The following is a 24,594-nucleotide window of genomic DNA, read 5'->3' as shown; positions in this document are numbered from 1 at the left end:
GTCAGAGGCTTAATTGCTTGTGCTGGATGTCAATCTGTTGCCTCTGTCAGAGGCTTAATTGCTTGTGCTTGGGTCAGTCTAGTGCCTCTGTCAGAGGCTTAATTGCTTGTGCTGGATGTCAATCTGTTGCCTCTGTCAGAGGCTTAATTGCTTGTGCTTGGGTCAGTCTAGTGCCTCTGTCAGAGGCTTAATTGCTTGTGCTGGATGTCAATCTGTTGCCTCTGTCAGAGGCTTAATTGCTTGTGCTTGGGTCAGTCTAGTGCCTCTGTCAGAGGCTTAATTGCTTGTGCTTGGGTCAATCTGGTGCCTCTGTCAGAGGCTTAATTGCTTGTGCTTGGGTCAGTCTAGTGCCTCTGTCAGAGGCTTAATTGCTTGTGCTGGATGTCAATCTGTTGCCTCTGTCAGAGGCTTAATTGCTTGTGCTTGGGTCAGTCTGTTGCCTCTGTCAGAGGCTTAATTGCTTGTGCTTGGGTCAGTCTAGTGCCTCTGTCAGAGGCTTAATTGCTTGTGCTGGAGGTCAGTCTAGTGCCTCTGTCAGAGGCTTAATTGCTTGTGCTGGAGGTCAGTCTAGTGCCTCTGTCAGAGGCTTAATTGCTTGTGCTGGAGGTCAGTCTAGTGCCTCTGTCAGAGGCTTAATTGCTTGTGCTGGAGGTCAGTCTAGTGCCTCTGTCAGAGACTTACTTGCTTGTGCTGGAGGTCAGTCTAGTGCCTCTGTCAGAGGCTTAATTGCTTATGTAGATGGTTGAACAATCTAGTGGTTTGTCAAAGACTAGACTAGCTGTTTGTGCCAGAAGTTGTCAGAATCTGGAGTGTTTTTGAAGAGATGTTTAAAATCTTTCTGCCATTTATTATTTCTTATCAGTAGTTTGCTTACAACATCATCTCCTTAAAACTCTTCTGCACAGAGCCCAGATTCTTGGAATGTTGTTTAAACAAGGAGGCCTATCTTCTGGAAATATGCAAATACAAATTGTTTATAAATCATCTTGTTCCCTCTCACAATTTCCTGATAAGATCAGATCAATTACTTGCAGAGGAAAATTTAGAAAATAAAAAAAAGATACAAAAATTCACACACCATGTTATTAAATGTTAACAACAATAAATCAAGTACAGACAGATTATTACTGAAACATATTCAAGCATAGTAAGAATAGTGGCACAGCAATTTAAATCTCCTGATAAATTTTTAAATATTTATGCTGAAATGATTATTCAGTCTTTGAACTTCGGCAAATAAATAATCAGTGCTAATTTGTGAAATAAAACTCATCTATGTTATCTGTTTGAGATACGATGTTGAAAGATTGTTCTTTCAAGTGAAACTTACCATTTGTAGGAAACTCTTCAAAAAGGAAACAACAATAGTCGTGTCAAGGCTTTTCAGTGAGGAAACATCATTAGTCTTCAATTTTCTCAAGGATTTCATCATTAAATTCAATTTTCTGGAAATGTTAACTGTTATTTCTTCCAAGTCATCAATATTCCAAACCACCTTAGTGTATCATTAAATGGAAAACCCCTATTTTGTCTGCCCATTTAAGAAATTGGATATTGCTGAAGGTAGAATCGTCAGCCTTTGTGGTAACATCTCGGATGATTCAAATTTCCTTGCATTCTCAAAACTTAAGTACCAGTAAACATAAAAGAATGAAGTGGTAAATAATCAGTTAATATATAGAAATACTATTAATTTCCCTATTAAACAAAGAAGACTGAACATGCTGTAAAGTCATAGTGTCAAACATCATAGAGACACTTTGGAAAATCACACAAAACAGGCAATTATTTGGTGATATCTACAAAGATGTAGATAATAATCCTATGTTAGAATTGAAATAATATGTCTCTACCAGTGAATTTGCTCTTGAATAAAATGTAGTTGTCATTCAGATGCTCATTATTAGATCTCCTTGGCTTCTAAACAAACAACGATTTTATTCAACAACATATCACTGTTTAGGAAGTATCATTTGAGCTGCACCATGAGAAAACCAACATGGTGGCTTTGCGACCAGCATAAATCCAGACCAGGATCCATGCTGTTCGCTAACTGTTTCTCTAATTGCAATAGGCTTTGAAAGCGAACAGCATGGATCCTGACCAGACTGCGTAGATGCCACTATGTTGGTTTTCTGATGGTGCGGCTCATTTATTAAGTAACATTTAGAAATGAAGTGACAGTTACCAGTTAATCACATGACGGAAACATATGGGGAAGTGCTACTTCTGCACAGAATTTCGAAGATTTTGATATTGAACATAAAGTAGACTAACATCACTGACTTTCATCACTGTCATATTAAACATCTGTAATATGATGCTAAAATCAGATTTTCTTAAAAGACAAATCATTGCATATGCTCTAGAAAGAATCTTTTGGTCTTGTTTCATGAAATATACGTGGTAATTTTAATTATTTAGCAACTACTGGATTTAGCAACTACTGGACACAATGTGAAGACAATGTGTCTCACAGCAGTAGTTCTCCACCTCTCTGATTCATGTGGGGAAAATGGTCAGTTACATGTAGAGAACATGTCAGTATAGTGAATACTCAATATAATAATTTGGTTTTTGTTGACAAATAGTAACTTCCAATATTGTAATAATGAAAATGGTCAAATGTGAATATTTGCATGTTATTTTGTTTATTTTATGACTTGTCATTGAATAAATCATTGTTTGGAGTTAGGTGCGAAGGAATTATATCACGAGGGTGCAGTCACTTAATGAAATATATTACTTCGATTCTAACACGTTACCATGGATTTTTAAGTAGAGTCTTGACGACATCCTTCAAATATTTGCCTGTTTTCAGTTGCGTTCTTTTTCAGGGTGCCGCTATGCCATTTAACGTTATGACGTAATAATTGTGACGTCAGAAAAATGAATTGTTGTATAATAACACACAACTTCCATCCTTCTTTGTTTAATAGGAAAATTAATCACATCATGTTAGAACTTAAAATATGTCGTGACCATGGAACAAAATAAGTGAACGCAGAGAAAACAATATTCTTTCTTTAAACTTATTTATGCTGTTATTTCATTATATATATTCTTGGCGATATATGACCATTTTGTGTCGATTCGCCATAAAACCCAACTCACTCACTCATTAGATATGAATTGGCTAATGCACAATATCATCTGTGCCGTATATGTTACAGGTACAAGGTTTTGGTGGACGAATGTACAAATTCTGATCTTTGCTGTATACAGTTAGCAATTAAAGGTACATGTTATTGGTGGACAAATGTACATGCTTTCATATTTTGCTAACTTATACAGGTACAAGTTATTAGTAATGCCATCTATGCTGTTGTATGTACAATTACATGTACATGTCCTGAGTGGACAGATGTGCAAGTTGTCATCTATGCTGTATATGTTACTAATTACAGGTACAAGTTATGGGTGGATGAGTGCAGCAAAATATTTGGTGGTCTAGATGTTCTTGTTGTAGAAGCTATTCAAGGGAAAGACGGCAAGGATTATATTATTGGGGTAAGATATTTTTTTAGCAAGAAATATGTCACAGTGTAAGGTATTACATAGTGTAGGAAACCATGTTTGCTTGATAGTATTATGTTTAAGAGTAAAAAATGGTAGGATAGTTCACTTGGTTAGGTAAGGAGTATGCTGTTGGGAGACTTTATTTATTATGTCTCCCACCACACAGTGGTGTGGGAGACATATTGATTTACTCCAGTCTGTGTGTGTGTGTGTGTGTCTGTCACAAAGCTTGTCCGCACTTTAAGTCGAACATTTCTCATCCGATTTTCACCAAACTTGAACAAAATGTGTTTGACCATGAGACCTCGGCCAAGTTCGATAACTAGCCAAATCGGTCGAGGCGTATTGGAGTTATGGCCCTTGAATTACCAAAAATCAGCCTTTTTACTCTTGTCCGCACTCTAATTCAAACATTTCTCATCCAATCCGCACCAAACTTGAACAAAATATGTTTGACCATGAGACCTCAGCCAAGTTTGATAACTAGCCAAATAGGTCCAGGCATTTTGGAGTTACAGCCCTTGAATTATTGAAAAATCTGCCTTTTTACTCTTGTCCGCACTCTAAGTCGAACATTTCTCATCCGATCTTCACCAAACTTGAACAAAATGTATTTGACCATGAGACCTCGGCCAAGTTTGGTAACTAGCCAAATCGGTCCAGGCTTTTTTGATTTATGGCCCTTGAATTACTGATTGGATCCACTCGTCCAGACCATCTAATTGGATTCACTCATCTAAGCCATCTAGAGACACTAGACATTTTTCATAGGGGCAGTTATGGGAGACATGCGCTTTTCTCAAAAGCATCTCTAGTTTTAAAATTGAAATTAAACCCAATTACTCAACTGGCAATGTTATTGGGTAGACTTAAGGGTGGTGTCAAACTTTATTCAGTATCTTCAGTTTGGGTTGACGTATTGCAATGTTCATTGGCTTATATACATAGCTTATAGTGATCAAAGTTAGGATGACAGTGTGGCAAGTCCAGAGAAAGTCAAGGTCACTGTTACTAAAAAGAGGAAAAACTGTACAGTCAACATCGTACTTGCAACCACCGCTGTTAAGCGGCTTTTAGACGACTAGCGACCACATTAATATAGTCCCCGACAGGTAAAATATTCGACAAAAGTGTCTATTAAGTGACTGGGCACCGGATTCCCGCCGGGCATTTCTTTTGTGTAATTAGCAAGTACGTTTTGCATCTGACTTAATGCACTTAACCTTTGAAACAGTGTAACTGATGAATAAACAGCTATATTTTCATGGTTTGTGGACTTGGAAAACTGTTTATGATCTTAAAACAGACTTTAGTTATATCAGCAGTTAAAAATAACTTTTCTCTTCACCTGACTGAAATTATTAAGAGACCATTCCATTAAGAGACCACTTTTTAGCAATCCCATTGGCAATGTCTTGATACAATGTTGACTGTACACTAAATTTCTTTTATTGGAATGGAGCTGGGCTTATAGGTAGCTGCGGTTAGTTGGGTTAAAGTCAAGGTTTACTAAGTTTTGCTATATTACTTGAAGAAATTTAAAGTCGATGCACTTGGCTAAGTATTGTTAGTCTCATAGATTTACATTTGAAAATGAAAAGGCAGCAGTTCAAAACCCTGTTGTGGCAGCTTTTCTGTAGATCAAAAACCATTACTCTCTCTTATGTAGAAGGTCATAAGCAGTGTTCTACTAAAATTTGCAGTTTTCATGGAATTTCCAAGACTGCTGTCTTGTAGAGTGATGCAACAAAAAGATTGCAAAGTAGTTTTCATCATGATTCCTTACTGTTACAACATACTTTACTAGGGACAGAGTTTATTTCAGAAAACCTCATCCTAGTATTTTCAATGACACATTGTTTTGTCGTTCCCATATTTGTCAGAACCTGGCAAAGAGTACAAATTGTTGTTCAAGTGTTAAATAGAATCCTGTAAGCATCACACTAAAATGAAACTGTTAACAGTTAAATACCATATAAGTGCATTTATGTTGGTTTTGAAGCATGTGCACCAGATGGAGCATCAAATAAAATGTGACAACCTTTCTTTAACATCTCCAGAAATGTTTGAAAACATCCATTAACTTTTGTGTTCAACAATTTAAAAGTTCCAGAGGAAGATCCTGTCAGTCAGTGCAAGACATAAAAATAATTGTATGTTTCCGGTAACATGTTAAAAAACATAGGGAAGGTTTGTCAGTATTTTTTTTAGTTTTATTTTTTTTTTTTATAAAGTGGGACTTTTCAGAATTATTTTTGTGTCATAAAATGAATACAAATAAGGGGGTTATGCCTTTAGAGCATCAGTAAGTTGATTTCTAACATCACTGACCATGTTTAAAGCATAAAAAGTACAGATTTGCAACTTTTTGTAAAAAAGTCGAAAACGGATTCCACCAGGGCCAGTGCTCTTTTGTGTTTCCAGTGAATGACTCTTTTGTGTTTCAGGTGAATGACTCCCATTACATTGCTCTTTTGTGTTTCTGATGAATAACTCTGACGTGACATTGCTCTTTTAAATCTCAGGTGAATGACTCTGCCATGACATTGCTCTTTTGTGTTTCAGGGGAATGACTCTGTCATGACATTGCTCTTTTATGTCTCAGGTGAATGACTCTGCCATGACATTGCTCTTTTGTGTTTCAGGGGAATGACTGTGTCATGACATTGCTCTTTTATGTTTCAGGTGAATGACTCTGCTGTGACATTGCTCTTTTGTGTTTTAAGGGAATGACTCTGCCATGACATTGCTCTTTTATGTCTCAGGTGAATGACTCTGCCGTGACATTGCTCTTTTGTGTTTCAGGTGAATGACTCTGCCATGACATTGCTCTTTTATGTTTCAGGGGAATAACTCTGCCGTGACATTGCACTTTTATGTTTCAGGTGAATGACTCTGCGGTGACATTGCTCTTTTATGTTTCAGGTGAATGACTCTGCCGTGACATTGCTGTTTTGTGTTTCAGGGGAATGACTCTGCCATGATATTGCTCTTTTGTGTTTAAGGTGAACGACTGTGCCTTTTATGTTTCAGAGGAATGACTCTGCCATGACATTGCTCTTTTGTGTTTCAGGTGAATGAGTCTGCCATGACATTACTCTTTTGTGTTTCAGGGGAATGACTCTGCCATGACATTGCTCTTTTGTGTTTCAGGTGAATGACTCTGCTGTGACATTGCTCTTTTATGTTTCAGGTGAATGACTCTGCCATGACATTGCTCTTTTATGTTTCAGGTGAATGACTCTGCCATGACATTACTCTTTTATGTTTCAGGTGAATGACTGCCATGACATTGCTCTTTTATGTTTCAGGGGAATGACTCTGCCGTGACATTGCTCTTTTGTGTTTCAGGTGAATGACTCTGCCATGACATTGCTCTTTTATGTTTCAGGGGAATGACTCTGCCGTGACATTGCTCTTTTATTTTTCAGGGGAATGACTCTGCCATGACATTGCTCTTTTGTGTTTCAGGTGAATGACTCTGCCATGACATTGCTCGGAGAGACACAGGAAGAAGATCGTAAACTCATTTCTGAACTAACTCTCTCAAAGATGCAAGCAACTTTAAAACCAGTCCAGACTTCCACGTAAATACTTTAATTTTGAATGTCTTTTTGCTCAAATTTTTAAACTGATAACTGTTGAAGCATTTTTGTGGCCCCTTCATGCATGGTGGGGGCATGGGTCTGTCCGTCCGAAGTTCATGACGCACCTAGCTCAATAAGTATTTGACATAAATTGATGAAACCTTACACGAGTCTTTATCATGATATGAACCTGTGCACCTATTTTTTGTCTGGCTCTGCCCCCTATTTTCAGAGTTATGGCCCCTGAAATAGTAAAAAATGCACATTTTCACCTTGTGCCTAGCTCAAAAAGTATTTGATGTAGATTCATGAAACCTTGCATGAGTCTTGATCATCATATGAACTTGCGCACCTTTTATTTTTCATTTGGGTCTGCCCCTTATTTTCAGAGTTATGGCCCCTGAAATAGTAAAAAATGCGCATTTTCACCTAATTATGTGCCTAGCTCAAAAATTATTTGATGTAAGTTCATGAAACCTTGCTTGAGTCTTTATCATGATGTGACCTTGCACATTTGGCATTCTTCTTGAGAATTTTAATGCTTATTACAGAGTCATGGCCCTTGAACAGTTGATTTTTGTTTGTGATGCTCATAGCTCAAAGTATATGGCCTAGAATAATGAATCCTTTTTATAAAATGTTTCTTGAGGCTATACCCCATTGAGACTGCAAACATTTGAATTATTCCCCTTATTTGTGACAAATTTACCAGTGGTTGCACACCCTGTGTCCTACAGACACATTCTAGTTACTTTTACAGCTAGGAAACAGTTAATAAAACTAACATCAGCTATTTACATCATTAAGATGATGTGATGAGCACACAGCCAGGTTACTAGGTCCAAGGTCGAGGTCACACTTGAAAGGTCAATGGTCAAATAACTTAACCTTTTTGTGTGCTCCATACCATCTAAACTGCTTGAAAATGTTTCATAAAACGAGTATCATGTGTTAACCTCATCAACACCACTTGCAGAGCACATGACTCAGGTCACAAAGTCAAAGGTCAAGGTTACAGAGGTCAAAGATCAAATTGCTTAAGTTCTTACCTTCTTTATCACTAAAATGAACTTTATAAAGCGATCAACAATTGTTGACCTCACAAAAATGACAAGCAAAATGACTACCCATGCCATTAGGTCAAAGGTCAAGGTCACAGAGGTCAAAGATCAAATTGCTTAAGTACTTACCTTCTTTTCTTTATCACTAAAATGAACTTTATAAAGCTGTCACCAATTGTTTACCTCACAAAAATGACAAGCAAAGTGACTACCCATGCCATTAGGTCAAAGGTCAAGGTCACACTTAGAGGTAAAAGATCAAATAACTTACATTTTTATCCACTTCTTATCATCTCAACCACTGGAAGGATTTTCATAAAACTAGGATCAATTTTTTAATCTCATCAAGAAGACATAGAGAGCACACAATGCAGGTCACTAGGTCCAAGGTCAAGGTCAGATTTGAAAGTCAGTGGTCATGATCAGAACATTTTACTTTCCCAGTAACAGAGTGGCATCAAGGTCACAGTGACCCAGAACAGTTAAACCATTTATAAGTTGATAGGACTGTTGATCATGACCAGCAGATGACCCCTATTTTGATGTTCGACTTAGACATTGGCTTACTTCTGTAACAAGGCCATATTGTGGGGGTATAATAATCGTCACTCCTGTGACAACTGTAGTAACTGTTGCTTTTAGTGATAGCTTTTATTACAACATAAAACAGTTGTACAAAAGAATACTGTCATGTTTTACAGGAAGACATCAACCAGTAGTTCTGTCATTGGTTATACCATGAATGGTAATGGTTCTGGTATGAGTCTCGGCAGTACAGGGAGCCAGCCTGCTGGTAGACCTCCTCCAGCAACAGCGCAACAACAGCGGCAGCATCCAGATCCCAGAGGTCAACAAGGTCAACCAGTACAACAACAACAACAGGTAAATCTAGAGGACTAATCTATATGTATCAACTGCCGGCAAAAAGGATCATTTTGGGCAAAGAGTGTGGTCAGATTTGAACCAGGGTTTATTATGCCCCCAGTTTTGAACACCAGGGTAGATAGATAGAAAGATTTATTTCTGCATAAAATGTATAGAACATGGCGTCACAATACATTATCCATGAAAACAGAAACAAACATGTAATAATGATCCACGTCAGCTACATAATACGCAAAGGATGACACAAAAAAGAGACGTGGAATCTCTTATTTCCATTGTGGTCCTTTAAATACAAAACAATTTGACATAGGAAGACATACTAGACATGGACTTTTTTATGTACCACAGAATTATAATTGTGTTATGATATTCCAGTGAATAATGTGTTTTACATTATTTTGTGTACATGTTGACCATGCAATGATGATTTTGACCTTGACCTTTGAACCTCATAACTTGGACATTATTTTAGTCCAGAAGTTGTAAATATATTAGTATAATTTTGGAAATGTGCATGTACATTTAATGCAATCAGAAGTGTCTGTACATGCAGTATATACTCCCGATACAATATAGTTATGCTCTAATTTTTCAATCAAAGTCACAGATTGAGGTAGAGTCACATAATTTATTAAATTTTGACTAATGAAATAAGTTTCGTTGTTACTTGTATTGTTAACATTTAAGTTACAAAACACTTCCTGAAAGCAGGTGGCTAAAACTGTGCAAAAGAAATAAAACTTTCAGGGCTAGAAAACATCTTTTTAATGATGTGTTAACATTTTATCCTAAAAATAACATTGACCTTGACCTTTAGTGACATTGATGAGCAGTGAATAGTGGGCTTAATATCTTTACATAAATTACTGCACACACTAAGTTCAGCATATGTATGCATTTTAAACTTTAGTTACCCCTCTACACAATTTTACATACAAATGCTCTGGACAAAAAATTCCTCAAGGGACTTGAGTCTCTAAACTTCAAGTAAATGCAAAAAACTAGACATAACAAGTTTATGAACTTCTCATTTATAATCATAAAACATTTGCATAGATTTCCATTCTTGGAGTTTTTCTATATGAACAAATTTAAATAAATACAAATCATACATATTAATGAATTCTGTCTGAAACAAGCAAAGTCTTATCCATTATAATTAATTTAATTCGTTTTTCCCTATTTTTCAGCAGTAATGCACTTTCCTGTTTGACAGGAGTTTTATCAGAAACAAAAGCAGGGTCTTTGATAATTCACTTGAAATTTTTTTATTCTTCTCATTTTCAGTGATTGCCGAGAGTGAAAAAATGTATAAACTTGTATGTTAAGCCAATATTTTTCAGAATATGTATCAAACTCTATTAGATATATATATAACCAAAGTCTTACGTTATTGATCTTAATCTTTTTATCTAAAAATATTATATATACCGGGTCTGTTTTGAGTTTATGGTTAATAGATTAGCTTTAGAAAAGTGTGTTTACCTCTAAAAAAAAAAGAAAAAAAATGCTCTGAAAACATGATTTTATATTTCAGCAGATGAATGGTCGCAAAGATGTAGATCTTAGGCAACAGCAAATAAATGGACCTCAATCACAAGGCCTACCCCATGCCCCACTACCCCAACAACAACAACAACAACAACAAGGTTTGCCCCATGCCCCAACTCAGCAACAACAGCAGCAACAAAGGCCTCAACCCCAGAGAGAAGGACCTCGGTAAGTCATTTGTAGACTTTACAACCAGTTTAAACTGTGTCACAATGTTGCATATATAGATTAGATTTGTATTGAGAAATATGCACATGTTCTTCAACGGAACTATTGCACAACTTTAGGAGTGCAGTATTCTTTGTAAAAGAACAAGTGCATATTTCCTGATGCAGATCTCATAATATTTTACTGATAGTGCCCCGTGCATATAGTGATTTAGCTGTCTGTCCATCCATTTGTTCGTCCGTCCGACCGACCCAGATTGCCTACAGCCCACATTAATGACCTGATTTAATTCATACTCACACTTAACAATCTTTCTAGCAAGACTTTCCAATTGACCTGTATATAAAGACCTTGACCCTCATCTGACCTTCACCTTCAAACTTAAAACATCGGAGGGGACTATAGGCATGCTATCCATCCATCCACAAATGTGGATCCTGCAATTACTCAAAAAAGTATTCAAGCTAGGTATGAGAATAGAGGGCAATATGAAGATTATGCACATACATGACTTGTGCTTGTAGGTCAAAGGTCAGGGTCACTATTGAAGGTCAAGTTAAAATTGTTTCCGCTCCATAACTTTTATAGCCATTGATGGATTATCTTAATGCTACACACAAACATTTCCCATGACGAGACAATGTGTCAGCACATGATCTAGGCTTGTCAGTTAAAAGTCAAGGACACTGTTAAACAGGGCTCCAGAAATTTGCCGGTTTCTTGGTTTTGGACCGATTTTTTACTTTCATAAAGTGAAAAAAACGGAAAATATCTGTCCAGTAAAAAATTAGAAAAAGTATAGATTTTGGTCTTAAATCTCAATACATAATCACCTGGCAAGCAGTAAATTATTGATTGCACCCTCAGATAATCAATAAACGTGTCAAATGGTCCGATTGTCAAATTGGTAATCGGACCATAATTAGCACATGACACTACAGTGCTCACGCAGCACGTTCCTTAAAGTTGCAAGCAGCCGACTGCAATGTATTAAAACATTTTTGACTGGACCCAAATGCTTCTGACTTTATCCAAATGCTTTTGACTGGGACCCACTTCTTTTATTTAGACAATTAGGTGACAGATTGTTTTATTTCAAAAGGCAATGTTTGAAGATGGGTAAAAAGAAACAAATGGTCATTGCATTTAAGGAGACACCACGCGAGAAAATGATATAAATAATTTTTATAATTACCGTCATCCTACGAATATAAGACGCACATTTTTTTACGAGATTCTGGTCTCGAAGGACCGATGCATCCTATATATGGGGATAGAAAAAGACCAAACATTTCTCTCGACTCAAAAATTAAGAAAATCGATCTTTGTTTACCCCGCGTACCTCTATATTGAAGAGAATTCAAGGGGAGTAAATACCAATGACTCGGGCATAGCTAATAGCCGGTATCGGGACCCGGCGTCTTAAATTATATTTGTATAAAATGTAAAATTTAGAGCTCGCGTAAAAAAAAAAGATAAATAAATGCTGTTTTTCATTAAAATATATTTTACAACGCATTTCTGTAACTGATCATTAAGTTTTTAACAAGACCTGTATAAAACTTTCCTGGCATGTTTTCACACATTTTGCATTAAAATATTTGAAACTCCATATCAGCAAAGAGTTAAATGTATTTTATACTTCTTTGATATCAGGTAGCCCAGAAATCGATTATCTACGGTAATCTTCAAACATAATTTTGATAGTTCTGTTGTCTATAATCCTCTTGGTACCCTACACATGGGAAATTCGATCTCACATAACCTACACATTTGGTCCTTGGTAGAGCACTCCAAAAAAATCTGAGGATGTTTGGCAGAGACTATGTGTCAAGTAAATCACTTTGACACATTGTATTTTATAAAATTCCGTCAAATAATGAGGAAACATCACAAAAAACCTGCTGTGTATACAGTATGGAAGTTATTGCTTTAAACTTGCAACACTTATTCACCATCAAAAGCTGACTCTGTACAGCAAAAAACATAACTCCATCCTACTGTTTGCAAGAATTATGGCCTCTTTTGGACTTAGAAAATATCAGATATTTCGTTAAGTTTTGTGTTTAGGTCAACTTTTCTTCTAAACTATCAAAGCTATTGCTTTAAAACTTGCAACACTTGTTCACCATCAAAAGCTGACTCTGTACAGGAAGATACATAACTCATCCTGCTTTTTGCAAGAATTATGGCCCCTTTTGAACTTTTGAAAATATCAGATTTCTTGGTTAAGTTTTGCATTTAGGTCCACTCTTCTCCTTTACTCTGTCATGTTTTACAAATAAAGTATATATGGTAATACAGTGGGTGGGGTAGTGCCAATGTCTTGATTTTGTTTCGGACCAATTGAGTTTTCAAAATTTCCGGAGCCCTATCCTGCTGTTAAAGGTCAAGTAAAAATTTGTTTCTGCTCCATAACTTTTAATTGCATTGAAGGATTTTTTATCACTACACAGGAGTGTTCCCTATGATTAGACTTGTTTCAGGCACATGACCCATGGTTGTTGGTCAAAGCTTAAGGTCACTATTGAAGGTAAAGTAAAATTGTTTCCATTCCATAAGTTTTATTTGCATTGACGGATTATCATAGTTCTGCACACAACTGTTCCCAATGATGAGACAGTGTGCCTCATACATTATTTATGCTTGTAGGTCAAGGTCACTGTTAAACTTTGTGTAAAAATAGTTTTAATGTCTCCCCCGCCCCCCCCCCACTCCCCCACTCCCCCACCCCCTTCACTCTACAGGGAGACGTATTGTTTTTGCCCTGTCCTTCCATCACACTTCATTTCTGATCAATAACTGGAAAACCATTTGACATAGGACCTTCAAACTTCATTGGACGGCAGGGCTTATGGAGAAAATGACCCATATTGTTTTTTGGGTCACTCCATCAAAGGTCAAGGTCATGAGCCTAAACATGGAAAACCATTTCCGATCAGTAACTGAGGAAATCTGTTAAAGATCAAGGTCACAGGGGCCTGAACATGGAAAACCATTTCCGGTCAGTAACTTGAGAACCACTTGACTTAGAATGTTGAAACTTCATAATTGGACATGCAGAATAAATAAACCATATTTATTTTGGGGTCACTCTGTCAAAGATCAAGGTCACAATGGAAATACATTTCCAGTCAATAACTTGAGAACCATTTGACCGAGAACCTTCAAACTTCATAGGGTGATACAGAGTAGATGACTCCTATTGTTTTTGGGGTCACTCCATCAAGGGGCCATCTGTCCGTCACACTTCATTTTTGATCAATAACTGGAGATTCATTTGACCTACAGCCTTCAAACCTTATAGGGTGATAGAGCTTACAGAGGAGATGACCCCTATTATTTTTGTGGTTACTAAATCATAGGCCATGGTCACAGGGACCTGTACATGAAAAATCATTTCTGATCAATAACTTCAGAACCACTTGACCCAGAATGTTGAAACTTCATAGGATGATTAGACATGTAGAGTAGATGACCCCTATTGCTTTTTGGGTCACTTGATCAAAAGTCAAGGTCACAGGGACCAGAACATGGAAAACAGTTTCTTATCAATAACTTGAGAACCATTTGACCCAGAACCTTCAAACTTCGTAGGATGATAGGACTTAAAGAGTAGATGACCCTTATAGTTTTTGGGGTCACTTGAGCTAAGGTCAAGGACACATGGGCCTGAACATGGAAAACTGTTTCCAATTCATTGCTTGAGAACCACTAGACCCGGAATGTTGAAACTTAGTGGGGTGATTGGACATGCCAAGTAGATGATCCCTATTGCAGCCAGCCATCAGTGTCTCTTTGACTTTCACTCCTGTCCCTTATTGACTTCTTGCCTATATAACTGCATTGGGGGAGAAATGGGCTTTTCTACAAAAGCATCTTCTAGTCATTTCTTAGCTCCTAAATGCACTGAAGCATTTTTAGCTAACAAGGTTTTTCACTGTATTGCCACTTAAATACTCTGTCACTTGTTTGATATACCTGTTGATCTGTGATTTGCATCTCCTACCTTTTCATGAGTGATGTAAATGGTCTATGTCTTTAACTCCCTGAGGCCGATATCATAATATACATGCTGCAGCGAGATAAGAATTACCAACCGACGTCGAAGAACATAATCTGATTTTCTCATAATCACACTCGCAGGCACTCAATTGAAATCATGCATGGAAATATTATTAACATCGGTGTAAATTAAATTTTACTTATAAAATCTTTGAAAAAATATTTATATTTATCCACTTTCGTCCGTAAGTTATATCCAAATAGAATTATAATTTCACTTCGAAACATTCATCATTTTTACACACCTATGGCGTTTAATAAATATTTGAACATTTCCGATTTTATTACTTTTTCAAATGTAAACACATTAGATTCCAATAAACAGAAATACATTATTAACACAGAGAATTGGCATCAGCATTACTCAAAATTAACACCCATTTTTGAGTGAATATCGATGGTTTATTTTGATGTATAATTTATTTCTAAATATGTACACAAACGTTGTGTGACACACACTGAGGCATTTAAGTTGTAATATTTGCACCTATCTTTGAAGAATTATTAAATTTACAAAAAGCGTGTATATACACACATTTTTATGTATGAAATATTTTTTGCTGTGTTAATTTTATCCATTTGAATTTAATGCGATGTAAGTGTACGGATATTTCAGATTTCTAAAAGTTAACATTATCTGACCATTCATTTCTATGATAATGAAATTTTATCGTCGGAATCATCATCCGACGGACTGATACGTCAAAATCAGCATGATAATGAATATTTTCTTCAATTTAAGAAAATTCTCGAGCAGCCGACATTATTTTAATCTTTAGAAATACAGTATGAACAAACACATCCGAGTTCGTCTTTTTTATTTCCTTTTAATACTGAAAATTTACAAACATTTATTTTAACGAGCAAACTAATTATTAGCATAAGTAATAATTATAACATCTAAGAAATAATAGCCGGTATGCAAAATAATCTTGCTTTTATCAGGATTATCAAAAATTAACAAGTATGTGACGCAATCAGCATGATCTCATTGCCACGACTATACTCGTCAATTGCCGTCCTGGGGAGTCCTGATAAAGCGCGTATAGTCGGATATCGACGCTACAGGGGTAGAAAATATAGCGCCTTTAGTCGCATTTTGGCCCCAAGGAGTTAAGGAAAAAAAATCTGTCTTAATGAAATTGCAAAAATGAGTTACTTTTACCTATATAAACTGTCAAATCATAGGTCAGTCAAGTAAACTACATTCTATTAGTACATTTATAGCAAAAAGGTAAAATTCAAGGCACAATCATTCACTTCATATAGATCTGTTTATTATACAAATACTGTTTATAGGGAATTCTGTAGCCTGTATCTAACCTGTTTCCAGATAATGGTTAGCTAGAAGTGTTGCTTCCTGAATGTCTTGTAGTCCAGTAGTCCATGTCTATCTTCTGCATTTATTTCTGTCAATTTTCAGTTTAAATGAAGCAGAGCCAATTTACCAGAGACTTTTAAGATCATTTTCCACCATTTACCAATTAAAGCAATCATGTCTTATCCATACAAAAGTAGAATTCTGTGATTAAAACTAAGCAAGGGAGTGCTTGAAAAAAAGATTTTTTTTCATTTAATTGCAGTCATGTCTAGATGCAATCAACTGGCATTACCTTTACCATATATTTTCACTTATAAGACGCACTCGCTTATAAGATGCACCCAGACATCGGACATGCAATCTGGGGTTTCTTTTAATTTCCTTGTAGTACATGTTTATAAGAATGCTCCCCACTCTTTGAACTTGAAATATGACTCTTAATAATGTGTCTTATAAGCGAAAATATATGATAATCAGAACAACTCGGTGTGTTTTTCTGCTTCATACTTATTGCTGACCTTCAACTGTGAATTGATGAAAGAGACTCTTTTTAAATTTACGAAATGGAATTTTGTTATTTGATGTATCTATGAAATAAATTTTGTTATAATATAATTCTTAACACAAGGGTGACATAATCTGAGAGAAAAGCGTATGTGAGTATACATGACAGAAAAATATCCCTACTACAATTTCTGAAACAACTGGACCTACAATAAGTTCTTCTTAACATGCAGATAAAAGTTATTGTTTAACTTCTACAGAGTGAATCTTGTATTAACTGTATCATCTTGTCTCACTGTTTCAGAGGTCCACCTCCACACAATATGGTGCACAGACCCCCACCCCCTCCCATGCCAGGTGAGGGACCCCAACCACAGGTGCAGAGGCAGATGTCAAAGGGCCAGTCGAAAGATGGGGAAGATGACACCATGAAAAACCTGCGTAAAACATTTGCTGGAATATTTGGCGATATGTAACGTCGGAAATAGATTTAGGAAACCATAGAACTCTTTTTCAGTTAGAAAACAAAAACCTATCAGGCCATTTTATGCTGTGTTAGGATGAACTGATATATCAAAACAATGCATAATAATTAATATATATATATATATACATTGTAAGTTTTGTTAGAATTGATGTTTTGTATACAAGTGCACCTGTTTATAGAATAGAAAATATGTTACTTGTGAATTACTGCCATTTTATGACTATATATATATATATATATATATATATACATACAATATTGTCACATAATTTTACACAAATTCTGTTTTGGTTTTGTTTTTAGATAAAATATCTTGATTGTTGAAAATGAGATCTGTGTCCATGATGATTTATAGTGTAAAGATTTCATCATGAAATATATTAAGGATTTATCTAGTTGTGTATGTCTTATTTATTTTTGTATGTTCTGTTATTCAAAGTAAGGAAAGAAATCCAGAAGTGGCAGTAGAAATGTAGAGAATAAATTGATTGATGCAAAAAATGCTGTAGTTGTATTGATGATATTATTTTACAGGGTAATATAAATATTTCTCATGTCCGATGTAAGAAACAAAACCTCCAGACTGTCTGTAATAACAATGGATTGCATTAGAAGTAAAAAAAGAGTAAACTATTAAAAGTGTTTATATGAATAACACTTTAACAATTCAAGTTTAAAATACAGGAGTATATTGGGTGGTTATTACAAGCAGATATAGATAGGAAAGTATCCATTTAGGTCAGTTAAGTACCCAAATTATTACATAAATATTGTTGACCAATTACTGCTGTTTGCATAATGACCATTTAAGCAAGTTTTAACAGTAATAAGTGTATAAAGTAAATGGTAGGCAAAATGCAGCATCATATTAACCACATTAAGGTATTTCTTTAAATGTTTGGACTTGCATTCAGTCATTTACATAATAGTATCTTTCTAATGGTGAACCTTTCTAATTGTGCATTTAGAAATATTGAACCTTTCTAATTGTGAATTTATAAATACTGAAGCTTTCTAATTGTGCATTTAGAAATATTGAACCTTTCTAATAATTATTGTGCATTTAGAAATTTTGACCCTTTCTAATTGTGAATTTAGAAATTTTGAACCTTTCTAATTGTGAATTTAGAAAATTTAATTTTGAACCTTTTCTGATTGTGAATTTAGAAATACTGAACCTTTCTAATTGTGCATTTAGAAATACTGAACCTTTCTAATTGTTAATTTAGAAATACTTAACCTTTCTAATTATGCATTTAGAAAAACTAAACTTTCCTAATTGTGCATACAGAAATACCGAACCTTTCTAATTGTGCATTTAGAATTACTGAACCTTTCTTACTGTGCTTTTAGAAATATTGAACCTTCCTAAATGTGCATTTAGATATAAAGATTTCTAATGGTGCATTTAGAGATACCAAACATGAAAAAACTTCATTCCTATTATTTTTTTCTGCAAAAGGAACAGCTTGTAACTTACATATTCTCACATTATGAGGTAGGTCATCTGTATCTATTTTAGTATCTGTAAAATTTTAATCATATAAAGATGGAATAGTTTGCCAAATATGTGTGCAGCTGTATTTATTACCGCAAAATCATCATATATAACCATCTCTTCAGTGTCCAAGGTGCATGTGAATGTTGTGTTGTCTGTAAATATTTATTACCCCGTAGCAGTTTCTCAAAAAGTTTGATTTTTTTATACAGACTATATCTGACAATGAAGATAAATCTTGTCAAGTGTTTGAAAAAAAAAGTTTATAAAGTAATAATTGCGTTAAAACAGGCACACATTAAGGGAAGGACTAGATCCTTTACCTTATTTACAAAACATATTTCGACTTATATTGATCGTAATATTCAGCAGTGTAGAAGGTCAGATACAATAATGTTATGTGCAAGAGGTTTTCCTCACTCCCCTATTAAATCACTATGTGTGAGTTATGTTGTCAGTAAATGAACCATAGGGTTTTTTTTCCCAAAGAAGAATTTCTTTAATGTCTATAATTTATTGCATCAAAAATTGTTAAAGAGCAAACATTCCATGACAACAATTTTCTGGGAGAGTTACAATAGTACTGCATCCCATTGTCCATTTCTAAGCTTTAAGATTGCATTCCATTGTTTATTTTCAAAATGTACATTGTCTGCTTTTGTACAAAAATTAGTTACTAGTTTTATAGATTTATATGATTGTAAGTTAATTATGATAACATTTGTGATTTGATTATTTAAACATTCCTGTTCATTTAAAAAAAAAAAAGAACATATACTAGTAAAAGGGTGGATAAAACTATGTGTATTGTATTATATTGAGGTTTCCTTACTGAATACAAGTCTGATAAGAATGAAATGAAAACATTAACATTCTACCATGTGAAAATATTTTGCAGCAGTTAGGTCACATATGGTCCAATGACTTGCTTTTAAAGATGGTATACTGGTATTATGGTGTAAGTCCTGAAACCAAAAACTGTTCAAAAATACTTTCCCTAACAAGCAACACATTTTATATAGCATTCTGCCCACTTGCATTTAATATTTTGAGTACTGGAAAACCACTTGATGTGGACATCAAAATTAAGCAAAAGTCTGTATCATTTTCTGTCCATCCCTGTATGATACTTTAGTGAATGCATAAAATTGTCTCAGTATACTGAACAGTGACAGAAATGTGTATCTGTTGTACAGTCCAACTTTGTTTCCTAGAACTCGGACAGCTCGCACACCTTCCTTAGCTCGAACTTGATGGCTTGGCAAAATTCCTCTATAATGTATGTTGTTCTATCTCGGATGGCTTGAACATCGATGGCTTGAACTCTAGGACTGTATCTCTGAACTGTACAGTTATAGTATTTTACAGATAACATGTTTTCGCTTAAACAACAAAAGGCGTGACTTGAATCTCAATTGTTGACAATCAGTTTGTACACTTCAGCATTGCAAATTTTTAACCCTTTGTGAAATTGGTAATTAAAAGAAAGTTTCTTGGTCTATAATTAGGTGATAGTCTCACCTGTCAGTTTGATGTATCTGTAATTATCTTATTTACTAGTCTTCTTAATTCAGTTATTAACCTTTAGCCTGCTGGCGGCAAATGATTTTGCCTTTGCAACCAGTACAGCCTGCACATCCGTTCGCTATTCAGTCACTTAATTTTCAGTGACGTCCCTTCGAATAATAAGTGGTACTGTCCATATTGAATGATGGACCAGTCCATTCTAGAAATTTAGTAGGGTAAAGGTTAAGATCCACATAAAATTTGAAATAGTATGCAGTTTAAAAGACATTTAACTGCTGTAAAGAAATGCAATTCCATATTCATATCATGTTAACTTACGGCATGCTTTGTGTGGTATGTTTTGTGTACTCTTAATACTACCTATTTTTCATCTAGCACATGCTACTTTAAGAATTTTTACGACTAAAACATCTTATGAAAATATTGTTTTACAGTTCTTTCAAAGTTATGAACAAAAATGAACTGTTCAACCAAACAGTTTTGAAAAATGTTTGACAAACCAATGCTACATTTAAACCTGATAAACGTATTCTCGGGTAACTTAATAAGTACAGTACTGGTGGGTTTTAGTATGTTTGTTCTGACCTTAAATATCAGAAAGTCAGAAATTTAATATTGATATACATAATACAGGTATGGAATATGTGCTAAAGATGCTACCTTGTAAGTCTTGCCTAATATATGCCATAAATCTGTGGTCGGCTAGCTCAAACTACATCTGGCTCAAACAAATGTCCATAGGCCCCACAAGTTGAAGTGAACAAAGTTGGACTGTTTATAATTCATTTTGTTCATTGTTTTACTTTTAGCTGTGATATTTGTTTTAAATCATTTAACTATTTGTTGGTTTTGTAGGAAACATTATTTATAACACCAATTTTTATAACATATTAACTTTAAAGTTACTGCTAGAAGTCTTTCTTCTTAAATATCATTATCTTGTAGTCAACTTTTCGATTTCTAGAAAGTAGTTAGCAATTAAATGTTTGTAGCGTAATATTAAAGAAAAACAATGTTTGGAGATGAGGGCTTCATTGAATTGGTAAATGTAGAAATTGAACAACATTGGCCATATACCATATAACAGGTATTTTTTACTTGCTGCTAATTTTTACTATTTTACACGACCAAATCAGATTCGTAAATATTGGCCTTGTTAGATTTGCCGCGTAATGTCAAGCAAACTGGTAGACCTTGTGATTTCGTAAATTTTAAAATCGTATATAATAAAATATGTGTTTTTACCCCAAATCCGTAAACTTTTACAGCAGTAAAAATAACCCGTTATACAGTACATATTTAAATGCTACTTTCTGTAGAACAATGCACTTATTGGAATGGAGGCATATTATGTATTTACACTTGAAGAGCACAGGTTCTTGTTACCCAATACATTGCCTATAAACCTTCTGGTTGAAAGAAACAAACTTGCAAAGATGGCAGAAAATTACATTTGAATGAAAAACTAAAGAAAGATTCTTTGCTTTTCAGTTTTTATGAAATCATGGGTGTGAAATTAAGCCATTTCATAATTTTGGTGTTACACTAGTGTAGTAGCATTTTGATGTTAACATCGTTTCATGTATAGAAGATGTTGGTCGAATTGACTCGGTCTGTAAAAAGTAGACAGGAACTTTGATGTTTTAGAAGAAACAGCTAACATGTGATAAAGATAATATATTTGTTCCTCTTTGCGATAAATATTTTATTTAACTCAATGAATAAGAAAAATAAATGCTCGGGCAGAGCCCTGCATATCACCATTTTATTCAGCTAGTTTAATAAATTCTCTGTGAATAGACACCCATGTAATATCCTGTAATCCTTAAAGAAAGAACATGATGAAATTCTATTCTAGTTTTGCTTTGCCATTCAGGAACCATTATTACTTTGGTCATTGACTTGCAAAATCAAATCCTAGAAAAAAAGAGCACTACTTCAAGTTTAAAAAATTTAAGAGACAAACTGGTGTGAACACAATGTAAATATAGTTTTTACAACATTCAGGCATGGACCATTTATGGGTGGAAATAAATATACTGTTCAATGTATTGATATTTTGGCACTCATTTACTGATTTTATATAGAAACATTTTTCATCATGTTTGTTGTAAATTCCTTATATATAATGTATTTTGTTTAAAAATTTTATAAGCTGTTTTGTATAGTTATTCGTTTTCAAATTATGTAAGCCTGCACATTGCTTGTTTGAATTAGAAGTGTATATTAAACTGTGTAGATAATCACATACATGTACTCATTATATTTAAAAGAGCTGTTTTACCTGTGTGGAAAATTTGTCCATATAAATTGGAAATATTGAAAAAATGGAATTTTAACAGATGGTTCCCAGTCCTGGAATTTGTTATAGTAGATTGCAAGCTAAGCTTTGTCTATGTCTATTTTAATGGGGGAAAATGTTGCAGCACACTTTTTCACTAACTGAATACATAAAATAACAGCTTGAATGACATACACATTGATATTGCATAATGCTGCCATTGTTACAAAATATATACCTCATATTTGACATTTTATAGTTAAAAGAAAGTGGAGACCCTAACCTTGTAAACAGTAATACAAATGTCTGTTAACTAATTTTTTCTCACTACTTGTATAGTTTTACAGTACAGGGCTGTTTACACCAAGAATATGCACAAGTTTTCCACAGTGAACATAGTATAGATACATTCCAGTAAATATGTTAGGTATGTATATATGCCTTGTGACTGTTTAAAAGTAAAAGCTAGTCAGATTCATTATTCTGTATTATTTGTTTGTATTTTTTTAATTCTTGCAACAAGACAGCCATGGTGGCCCAAGACTGCTCACTTAAGTTTTACAAATGGCTTGAACAGTTTTGATAGAGGTTAACTATGGAACATTTCAGTGAAATTATTTTGAAATCAGTTTCTGACAAGAGGAGTCTCAAAGTTTGCACTTTAGTCCTTTGGTAACAAAGGAGAATTTTTAAAAAAATGTTTCCTAATAGCCGGAGTAACTGTCCGCACTTGCTGATGGTCATGTTTTTAGCTCACCTGTCACAAAGTGACAAGGTGAGCTTTTGTGATCGCGCGGTGTCCGTTGTCCGTCGTCCGTCCGTCCGTCCGTAAACTTTTGCTTGTGACCACTCTAGAGGTCACATTTTTCATGGGATCTTTATGAAAGTTGGTCAGAATGTTCACCTTGATGATATCTAGGTCAAGTTCGAAACCGGGTCACGTGCCCTCAAAAACTAGGTCAGTAGGTCTAAAAATAGAAAAACCTTGTGACCTCTCTAGAGGCCATATATTTCACAAGATCTTCATGAAAATTGGTCAGAATGTTCACCTTGATGATATCTAGGTCAAGTTCGAAACTGGGTCACGTGGGGTCAAAAACTAGGTCAGTAGGTCTAAAAATAGAAAAACCTTGTGACCTCTCTAGAGGCCATATTTTTCATGAGATCTTCATGAATATTGGTCAGAATGTTTATCTTGATGATATCTAGGTCAAGTTCGAAACTGGGTCACGTAGGGTCAAAAACTAGGTCATTAGGTCTAAAAATAGAAAAACCTTGTGACCTCTCTAGAGGCCATATTTCTCAATGCATCTTCATGAAAATTGGTCAGAATGTTCATCTTGATGATATCTAGGTCAAGTTCGAAAGTGGGTCACGTGGGGTTAAAAACTAGGTCAGTAGATCTAAAAATAGAAAAACCTTGTGACCTCTGTAGAGGCCATATTTTTCATGAGATCTTCATGAATATTGGTCAGAATGTTCACCTTGATGATATCTAGGTCAGGTTCGAAACTGGGTCATGTGCGGTCAAAAACTAGGTCAGTAAGTCTAAAAATAGGAAAACCTTGTGACCTCTCTAGAGGCAATATTTTTCAATGGATCTTCATGAAAATTGGTCAGAATGTTTACCTTGAAGATATCTAGGTCAAGTTCGAAACTGGGTCACGTGGGGTTAAAAACTAGGTCAGTAGATCTAAAAATAGAAAAACCTTTTGACCTCTCTAGAGGCCATATTTTTCATGAGATCTTCATGAATATTGGTCAGAATGTTCATCTTGATGATATCTAGGTCAGGTTTGAAACTGGGTCAAGTGGGGTCAAAAACTAGGTCAGTAGGTCTAAAAATAGAAAAAACCTTGTGACCTCTCTAGAGGCCATATTTCGCAATGGATCTTCATGAAAATTGGTGAGAATGTTCAGCTTGATGATATCTAGGTCAGGTTCGTAACTGGGTCATGTGCAGTCAAAAACTAGGTCAGTAGGTCGAAGAAAAGAAAAACCTTGTGACCTCTCTAGAGGCCATATTTTTCACGAGATCTTCATGAAAATTGGTGAGAATGTTCACCTTGATGATATCTAGGTCAAGTTTAAAAGTGGGTCACGTGCCTTCAAAAACTAGGTCATTAGGTCAAATAATAGA

The 24,594-nt window shown here is 35.0% G+C and overlaps 1 protein-coding gene across 5 annotated transcripts in view; it reads left to right on the top strand.

Moving 5' to 3' along the window:
• LOC123529641 (synapsin-like) overlaps positions 1-22,935 on the top strand; it is a 173,275-nt gene extending 150,340 nt beyond the window's left edge. For 4 of the 5 annotated variants that reach the window (XM_045310046.2, XM_045310045.2, XM_045310047.2 and 1 more), the window contains 5 exons: positions 3,408-3,510; positions 6,991-7,106; positions 8,869-9,049; positions 10,590-10,771; positions 16,966-22,935. In XM_045310046.2, coding sequence (XP_045165981.2) covers positions 3,408-3,510; positions 6,991-7,106; positions 8,869-9,049; positions 10,590-10,771; positions 16,966-17,137 — 754 coding nt within the window. In that variant the 3' untranslated portion in view covers positions 17,138-22,935. The remainder of the gene's footprint in view (positions 1-3,407; positions 3,511-6,990; positions 7,107-8,868; positions 9,050-10,589; positions 10,772-16,965) is intronic. The other variant, XM_045310049.2, reaches the window with a different exon arrangement.
• The last annotated feature ends 1,659 nt before the right edge of the window (positions 22,936-24,594 follow it).

The sequence above is a fragment of the Mercenaria mercenaria genome, chromosome 13, assembly GCF_021730395.1.
Source record: "Mercenaria mercenaria strain notata chromosome 13, MADL_Memer_1, whole genome shotgun sequence".
NCBI classification, from domain to species: Eukaryota; Metazoa; Mollusca; class Bivalvia; order Venerida; family Veneridae; genus Mercenaria; species Mercenaria mercenaria.
The sequence above is the reverse complement of the archived record's forward strand: the minus strand, read 5'-3'. Positions and strand labels throughout refer to the sequence as shown.